The sequence below is a fragment of the Lampetra planeri genome, chromosome 11 (assembly GCF_965212315.1).
Source record: "Lampetra planeri chromosome 11, kcLamPlan1.2.h2, whole genome shotgun sequence".
Classification (NCBI taxonomy): Eukaryota; Metazoa; Chordata; class Hyperoartia; order Petromyzontiformes; family Petromyzontidae; genus Lampetra; species Lampetra planeri.
This window is the reverse complement of record NC_136117.1, coordinates 1,405,203-1,414,599: the sequence shown is the minus strand read 5'-3', so window position 1 is coordinate 1,414,599 and position 9,397 is coordinate 1,405,203. Positions and strand designations below refer to the sequence as shown.

Here is a 9,397-nt window from a genome sequence, read left to right as displayed (position 1 = left end):
TCAAAAGCAATGTTTATTATTGGAGAATATTGCGAATGATTAATATTTAATACAGCAGAAAATAATCAAAAGGCTCAGAGAAGACTTGTTGCAGGGTCAACACTCGACACAAACTTTGGTTACATTTCAGGATATTATTACTATTATACTGCGATCATAGCCCAGAAATGTGTGTCCCGCGCGTGACGTCACTCCACATGCCGCACCCCTCCCCAATAACCATTAGCGGGTAACGTGACTCCACATGGGGCAACCCCCCTCATTAATAATCATGAGCTGAACAATTTTTCTATTGAATATTTCAGATATACTGCAAGATACATCCGTCCTTGGACGGGCAAAAAAGCTAGTCGTAATAATATGAACTTGTGTTAAGTACTGTAGATGCTTTATTTTTTTTGTTATGAATCATAAATGTGGGCTGGCAACAGATGACTGGTCGTAGAAAATAAAAACTTTTCAATTATGTTACCTGATTCTTTTTTGTATGACGGTAACAAACTGGAATATATTCAGGGCATTCACAAAAGCTGCATCCCGATAAGAGGCGCAGCGAGATACAGCATGTTGACATTGTCTTCGCTGTGAAGAGCAGGTCTAATCGTTTAACTGATTGTTTTGTGTTAGCAGAGGGATTAACATCAATGTCAAAATATCGATGTAACGGAACAAAAAACGCTGATATTACCAATGTGTCCATGTTTGTTGTCCGTTCAACATAGTCCGTGGGCTATCTCTTTGGCATTTTCTATGTCTTAAGATACACCAAACAAGAACAAAAATGTTAATATCGTATATTTTGGGAACCGAATCAGAAGTGTATTTCCCAAGGAAAGCCCGCAACTATTATTGCGGTTAGCTACGTACGGTGCGAAAAAAGTTCAACATACATACAGGACATACAAGCTCTTTTTCAAGGGTGACTGGGCCGACAGACAATATCAAAGCATTCCACAATAACAGATTTGAAAATAAAAACTTCTTAGCATTTTTGTTGTAAAATTACATTCACTTAAACTTAAGTGATTTTAATAACAATGTAAATATTTTAATGAGGACCGAGATGACAGAATGGAGATGCCAAGAGACGAAAATATATGGTTCCAAAACGTTGGGGATACTATAAATATTTAAGAGAACCCCATGCAGCTTTAGGATATACAATGAAACATTTTTGGGAGGTGGTGACATTGTCCCGACTGGAATCCATTCTTGTTGAAGCGAGTGACTTTTATAAACATGGACAATATATTTCGAAAAACTCTGTCCATTACAACAAACAGCATGCACATATCCGAACCAATGTGGCCACATGAAGTAAAAAAAAAACATACTAAATGCCTATTAGACACAATTTGATGCTTTTACCCAAAAAAACATTTGTTTGCAATGTTTTCAAGAGACTTACTGTACTTGAAATACATATATTGGAATTAATTTCAGACGTTTTGCAAACATCTGGGGCTATGATGTAGTGCGGCTTTGATGTAATGGTACCCAATTTATCCTCCCAAATCCTATTTTTATTTTAAGTTGATTTTTTTAAGAAAGAAAATTTACCAAAAAGCAAGACGCGGCATGTTTGTTTCTGCATGAACGTGGCATTTGATCCCACCGCTGACTAGATTTAAAAGAGTCCAGTAGTCGAATGTAGAGTTGCCTGAAGGTTGGTTTTTATTCATTCAATCCAGCAGTACACAGGGTTGAAACATTCAGGCTGGCCCTGCCTTTGACCCATTCTGATGTTTAACCAGATTGGACTGTGTGAGGAGCTCGCAGATCCTTGAGAGATCTGGAACACAGTGCGAGTGAGAAGTGGAAGTTAGAGTCGATTCGAGTTAATCGACGAGGAGCCTCGGACGTGGTCATTTCACACCTTTGGATGAGGTGTCCACATCTTCCATGTCCGATGAGTGAGTGTTGGTTTATCAGTGAACCCAACTGCTTTATTTTTAATTCCTTCAAGCGCAGAACTGTATATTGGTGCTCCACCACAGACACAACAGCGGGGATATTCTGGCAGAGAACTCTCCTCGTCTTGGCGAGAATGGAGCACTTTAGCGATAAACTGAAAGGGATGGCCATGGGGTCCCCGTTTCTGCTGAAACTAGCGTGATGACCGTTGCTCCTAGGGGGCCGTCCATAAATGACGTCACGCGATTTTGGACGATTTTTGAACCCCCCCCCCCCCGTCGTCACACGGCGTCACAAAAGTCAGACCGCCCTCTCAAATATGACGTCACAAAGCTCTGCCCCCCCCCCCCCAAATAAAACATGCTTCAAATCGCTTTAAACTATTGTCATTGTGGCGCTGCACTCTGATGTTGTAGGATAAAACATGTATTAAAACGTCTATTTAATCCCACTTGATACAGTAAATTTAGCTGTGACGGTCCCACCTGAAACGTCGTGATTTATTATTTTATATCTATTAATTTTATTATTTATTTTTTATCTACGTTACTTTTATACTCTTAGGTTTTTTCGGTAAAGTCACGTAGGTAAAAAGTAAAAAGTAAATAATAAAAATAACTTTACCGAAAAAAACAGTGGAGGATATTCCTCTCCCCGCCCCTCTCCCACCACGCACCCCTCCCCTCATCTCGCCCTTCACTCTTATCGCACCAGGCCCCTCCCCCCGCCCCTTGCCCAGCACTCGCCCCTCCCCTCATCTCGCCCCTCCCCCTTATTGCACCAGGCCCCTCCCCCCGCCCCTTGCCCAGCACTCGCCCCTCCCCTCAGCTCGCCCCTCCCCCTTCTCGTACCACGCCCCTCCCCCGCAGGACGGAGGGGTGGGGGAAAAAGAAGCACCCCCCAAAAAATAAGTCACGTGATGCGTCCCAAGCCAATGGGGAACCCCGCAAGGCGGAAGTAGACGTGGGAACGAGGCAGGAAGCGGTTGTGACGTCACCACACGTGCTCTCCCCCTCACACGAGGGACGCAGCAGCAGCAAGCAGCGAGCATGGGTCCCGGAGGCCACATCAACAGGCCTCGTATGGTGAGGGGCGAGAGGGCGAGAGGGCGACGATAGAGGGCACCTGTGAGGGAGAGCGCGAGGGAGTGGAGAGGGCGCGTGTGCATGAGCGAGTTTTCTTGTGAAAACGTGAGAGGGAATGTGTGTTGGTATGTTGAACGTCTTTCGCACCGTACGCAAGCCAAGGCGAGGGAGTGAGAGCGAAAGCGTGTGCGAGAGGGCCTTAGTGAGTTTGTGTGGGGAGCGGTAGTGTGGTGGTGAGCGCACTTCGCTGCAAACCCGACGACCCGAGTTCGATTTCTCCTCACGACCAATAACAGTGACGAATGTTTGAACAGGTCCTGGGGTTCCCTTGTGAGATTATATATCAGCTCTGGGGAGACTTTAAAGGCTGCCGATCCTGGACTTGGCCTCGTGCCCCGTGTCGGTCTTAATCGCTGCTCACTAACGGAACCTGCCCCAACAAGCCGGGTGGTGGGGAGCGGTAGCGTAGCAGTTAGCGCGCTGCGCCACGAACCCGAGTTCGATTGCCGCTCAACACCAGTGACGATTATTTGAGCCGGTTCTGGGCCTCCCCTATGTCGACTCAGACTTAGATAAGTACCTGGTGCGTTGTGTAAACATCGCCACTAGGGAGACAAAGGCTGCCGGGCTTGGTTCTGACCATCCACCCCCTCGTGTGCCGTGCCAGCCTTCATACCAGCTACTCGCTAACAACACTTGCTGCCAACAGTCTGCTATAGGCTATACGGGGGATCTTTGCCTCTTTTTGCCAGTCAAGGCACTGACGCCGGTACATGTTGGTTGTCTTGCAGGAAGTGAGGAAGAGCGTCGTCAGGCTGCGCCGAACTCTCAAAAGGGATCGACTGTTCAACAAGAAAGCCCGCGCCGCGGCGGTCGCACTCACGCAGCCTGCCCGGTACGGTGGCGTGCGCAGTGACACCGCAGCGCCACTGCCGCGGTGGACAGCGACGCGGTGACGAGTCCAGTCATCGCAGCACGGCGTGCGCGCGATGTGTAAACAGATGATACACGTAGTTTGACGATGTTAGCAAATCGCTAAATAGGCCACGGCTTCCTTGCAATATGAACTCTGTGCGGCGTTTGAATTGCGTAGCTGGAGATAGAATCGTGGAGCTACAGGGAAAAACAAAGTGAAACGCATCTCCGTCCGAAAATCGCGATCCCTGTGAGTGGGTGTGGGCTAACGCCGAGCTGCAGGGAAACGCAGAGCTAAGCTTTATTTATCTTCTTGGTTCTTTCGGTAAAGTCACGTAAAGGGAAATAATAAAATAATAAAAATAAAACAATAAAATAATTATCACGACGTTTCGGCCACAACGCAAGCAGCCGTCAGGTGAAGAACAGGTCTGTCGGAAAGACAGCGTCTGAATGAGTGGGTGAGGGAATGAGTATTGGTTTATTAATTATTATTTTATTATTTCCCTTCTACGTGACTTTACCGAAAGAACCAAGAAGATGAATCCCTGCAGTCACGAAAGCTTTAAATCGAAAAAAGCTTTATTTACTTTGCAATTATATATTATGTTTGCATCAGCATAAACTAATGCTGATGTGATTTGTGTTATCGAGAAGAATTTTGAAATTCAAGTAAAAAAAAGTGAAAATCCTTTGCCATAGACCTCAATGGTAGATTGGGACAATTTATCTCTAAGAAACACTCGTAACCTTTAAAGTCTGTGAACTTATTGCAGATTAATCAAGTCGCGTGGCTCCTTCGTCCGATAAACATCGTCATATGGAGCCCACATATGATCGCGGATTTTCTCTACATGGAAAGATTTGCATGTCATGCTATTGATCGTAAAGTTTTTTTTCTCCAAATACCACTGCAACTACTTTCAACTCTTAATTAACTGAGCTTTGGAAATTTCCTTAAAGTCTTACATATAGTGTCAGAGTTGAGATTATCCATAAAGTAAGTGTGGGTTCTGCTCACCTGTCTTAACTAGTAGGGATTCGATCACCAATGTTGAATGCATTGTTACAATTTAAGACCACAATTTAATTCAAGAATCAAAATCTTCATCTCGTTTTTGCCATGTTTACTTGGTACAACTTTTCTTCATTAGCCTACATATAACACATGCATACAATTATCGTAAATCAAAACATTGATTCTTATATATATGTACACTGAGCCTTAAATTATCATCTGTATCCTTACACCATTATTTTAAATAATCCCAACTACCTTTGTAATGAGACTATGAATTGAAGCAAATATTATATTCAGTCACATTATTGGGTGTTCGCCACTTGTGGCAGAGGTTCTAGTGGGCCACCCTGGTTATCTGTACATGTACTAACCATTAAATATGTGCCGTCTGCTTTACATAAGATGTTAAAGAACCTGTCATTTGAAAAGAGATTTCCATTATGTGCTGTGGTCATGGTCAGTTTTCCAAATTTGAAAAATTACCTGAAAAATGTGCAATGAGGCATACACATGGCACCACGGCCCCCTACTGTGAAACCACTGCTATGCATGTTAAACATAGCACCTTCGTCAATAGCCTTGCTCCATTTGAATAGCGTGATCACCAAACATACCAAATTATTATTCCCTTGTGATTTATAGGAAATTATTTACATCGACTGCATCACTTTAGTAATTGTTTTGAATTGCAGCACCATGCCATTCACGGAACCCTGAGACGTGTCACAAAGCAGGTGTTCGCACAATGTACAAGTACTAAACATTATTACATTGTCTAATCCTGGAGCATATGGGATAGGTTGTATTAAAAACTGATGGGTTTTGTTAGTATTTATGCTGCACTGCATTTGCGCCAAGCCAGGGAGCAAGCAGCTTTATCACTTGATGGATGTGGTGGTCCAAATTGATGGACCACCACTAATCCTTGGACCTCTGCTAATCCTTGAACCAACGCTAAGCCCTTGTTAGCAGACACGGTCTTCAACAATGTGTGTCATCGTCTGTGTTTCAGGCCTCCCAAGGAAACGCCTGTTTCTGGCAAAAGACGAAGAAAGCAGCTGAAGAGGCTGCGTCACATTCAGAGGGAGCAGAACACCATGCAGGGTGCGGACTTGTTTTATGTAGTTTTTTTACATAAATGCTGAGCACAGGCGAAAGGCGTCTAAACGGCCAGCAACACATAGCACTATCAGAGTTTCTTGAATGTAGCAAGGTTAAAAGAGGAAGGGAATTCCAAAGTGTGGAGCAGTGCGAGGGAAGAAGCAGAAATATAAGTTTGTTGACCTGCCGTTTGGTGGCTAAACACTGGGGATGAGAATAAATGGTCTGGTAGACATAGGTGGAGAAATTGAAGAATTACGTTTATGGCACAATAATCATGGTAGTAGGGATAGAACAGTGATTAAGTGACTGATTGCAGGTGAGTACTTAATTATCAAGGCTGTGCAGCATCTGATGGACACGTGGTTGTACCGGGTGTGGTAGTGTAGCGGTTAGCATGCTGTGCTGTGAACCTGGCGACCTGAGTTCGATACTCACTCATGGTCAACGCCAGTGACGATTATCTGAACTAGTCTGGGCCTCCCCTAGGTTGACTCAGCCTCATGAGTACCTGTAGTGCTGTGTAGTAAACAACACCACTGGGGAGACGAAGGCAGCTGGGCATGGTGCTGGCCACCCACCACCTCGTGAGCCATGCCGGCCTTCATAGGCGCTCGCTACCAGCACTTGCTACTACAGTCTTTTAAGGCTATACGCTGAAAGGAGTTGAATGCAGGGAAGCATTACAGGATGGGAATTATGGGCAGGATATGAGCAGCTTGTGTTTCGATTTCAGGTTGCGTTTGTGCTTTGTGGAATGTGAGGTTTGTGTGTGAATCTGGCTCGACCTGGGCATGTCTTAAGGTTATAAAGCAGGGTTAACCTTGATCCAATCGCAAATAAATAGTTAAATCATAGCTTAGTATGTGTGCTTTTTTAAACTCAGAAATATTGCACAAGTCTATTCAAATTAATAACTGTAAACTCCTGAAGCATTTTCCAAGAATATTTAAATGTAATATTTAATGGCACACATCGAGGGGACGTCAACCGAGGAGATGGAGCAATGAGATCAGTTCATGCGTGGGTGCTGGGTGGATTATTACATTTTCAGGGTCATGTAAGGTGGCACCGGCTTGGGGAGGCCTTCATCCAACAGTGGATTGATCATGGCTGCTGATGATTTTTTGACCTGGTATGAAATGTATTGTATTACCCAATAGGTAAGATGGACAATAGCATGTTTAGTTATTTGGAATCTGTACACTTGACTTCGTTTTTTTATCACAGTAAAAGAATTAAGAGTTGCTGAGCACAAGGCTTGAATGCCTATCATGCTACCTGGCTGTACTGAGAAAACGGATGGCACAGCAGCCAATATTGCAGTGGCAATTGCCGGTGACACTGATTGTGATGCCTGTGCTCCTGTGCCTGCGCCTTCCAGTGGAGACAGAGCCCCAGCCATCGCTAGTTGGTGAACAGCTGTCGGAGAAGAGCACCACCTCCTCGCGGCGCAAGAGGAAGCAGAAACAGCAGCAGCCAGCTGATGTGGAGATGACAGAAAACACAGCTGTTGTAGTTTAGTCAATTCATTGTTAATAAATAAATGAAATATATAATAATCTCGCTTTTGTATTTCTTTAAAGAGAAACCTGTATCAAAAGACGAATATTTGTGTATGAAGATGAGGCTTGTATACAACCAACTCCTAACAAGGATGCAAGGGAAGCAGGGGGAGGAAGCAATGGGGGTGGCTTTCTCCCCTCAGGAGACGCAGAATAGCGGTGTTTGTTATTGATGACAGAAAATACATTGAATGATTTTAATTTTGTTGGACCCTAAAAAAGCCCCTCTCGGGAAGTTTCTAGATCAGCAAGGACATGAGTGCAACCCCATGCCGCCTCTGCTCCCCTGTAAACAATTACAACTTCTTTCGCACCGTACGTAATTGGGGGATTTTATTAAACCACTTTTGGTCTGCATTGGTTTTGTTTCTCACTCGTGCTTTATTTGATCATATATTTACTTTGCAAAAAAAATTCTTTTTGGATTTAAAATTTATTTAAAAAATATCGTGTTTTGCGAAATAAATAAGTTTGCACAATGGACTTGCAACCCATAGATCATCATCCTATTCCAACTCCCAGCACAGCAGTTGACACTGGGAATAGTTTATTAACCCCCCAACTCTGTCCATGCAACAAGTATGAATGAGTACACCACTCGATCGGCAGGTTTCATTTGTACGTATGCTTGTGATTGGCACGGTGGGGAAAAGTGTGGGTACACCTACATTTTCGAGGCATCTGATCAACGTGGGATAGGCCACCGACTCGCTTAAGTCTGGCGTTTTGCCAGAAGTGGCAAAGCAATTGCAAGGCTGCACCTTTACCTTTGTAAGGGGATGTCTGAGCCATCCACACGCACTTGCACCGCAGACATGCAATCATTCAACAGCGCAAACACCAATCACACGGGAATGCACTCGACGGGGGTCAAGGGGCGCTGACGTCACGGACTCTGCGTGCGAGGCGGAGATGGAGGGTTTAAATGGGGCTAAGCGCGTGTTCGGGGTTGGTTTTCGGAACAAGTGTGGCTGTGGTTTGAATAATAAATTAGTGCGTAGCCAGTTTCTGACTCCTCTTCACCTTTTTGAATCGCTTCTGAAATTCTCCCACCAGATTTAGAAGCCATGAATCTGGATTCGCCATCAAAACAACGTAAAATAGTTTTGACAATCGTTCATTTAACACTTAGTTCAGGCAACCTCAAGTGACACAAGGTTTGTCGTTATTGCCAAGAGCCAATAATGTCGGCATGAAAAACCAATGAGCGTCGCTGTAAACGAGTGGAACTTTGCATTTGTAACTGTAAACCGCTGGTAGTCTTTCAGAGGCAAGTGAATGAAATGTAGAGATACAATGTCAGTACGGCAATTCATTGCTACAAATTTTTGGATTACTGCAAAAGTAACGTTTAGCAATATTGGATGTCAATTTTAATATACTCATAAGCGCACAACTTGATCTTTGATGAACGCTGCACTTTCCGTCGTTTTCCTGCAGGGGGCGCTGCAAACCCACGCGTACCACCACCACACGAACGAAGCGCGTGTTTCACTCACAAAGGCTGGCGCTAAACAAAATAAACGACGGCGGTATGAATATGCGCGTACCTGCGATTAAGAAGCAGCGGCAGATATTAATATGCACGCATACCCCCCCCCCCCCCCGGGTGGTTAAGCATTAATCCGCTGTGCAAACAAAGGCCAATGCTAAAGGAAGCACGTGTAAGCATTGTGTGCGTGTGCTCAGGGTGGGGGCCGGGAGGGGATCGCGGCGTTTGCAGAGTTGCTCCCGCGGTCGTGGCGACAGTCATCGCCACGGGGGAGACAAAGGTGGTGATGGCCACCCCCACCCCC

The 9,397-nt window shown here is 44.8% G+C and overlaps 1 protein-coding gene across 1 annotated transcript; it reads left to right on the top strand.

Moving 5' to 3' along the window:
- The first annotated feature begins 2,798 nt into the window (after positions 1-2,798).
- Positions 2,799-7,592, top strand: C11H11orf98 (chromosome 11 C11orf98 homolog). Its single transcript, XM_078598582.1, has 4 exons — positions 2,799-2,999; positions 3,791-3,894; positions 5,948-6,039; positions 7,421-7,592. The coding sequence occupies exons 1-4, from the start codon at positions 2,964-2,966 to the stop codon at positions 7,558-7,560; spliced, it is 372 nt and encodes a 123-aa protein (XP_078454708.1). The 5' UTR covers positions 2,799-2,963; the 3' UTR covers positions 7,561-7,592.
- Positions 7,593-9,397: the final 1,805 nt, after the last annotated feature.

What these genes read in the sequence shown, in the direction of transcription:
- C11H11orf98 (XM_078598582.1), top strand. Translation starts at nt 2,964, where the DNA reads ATGGGTCCCGGAGGCCACATCAACAGGCCTCGTATG. An exon ending in ACATCAACAGGCCTCGTATG is followed by an intron (nt 3,000 to 3,790) that starts GTGAGGGGCGAG and finishes GTTGTCTTGCAG; the next exon opens with GAAGTGAGGAAGAGCGTCGT. An exon ending in GGAGCAGAACACCATGCAGG is followed by an intron (nt 6,040 to 7,420) that starts GTGCGGACTTGT and finishes TGCGCCTTCCAG; the next exon opens with TGGAGACAGAGCCCCAGCCA.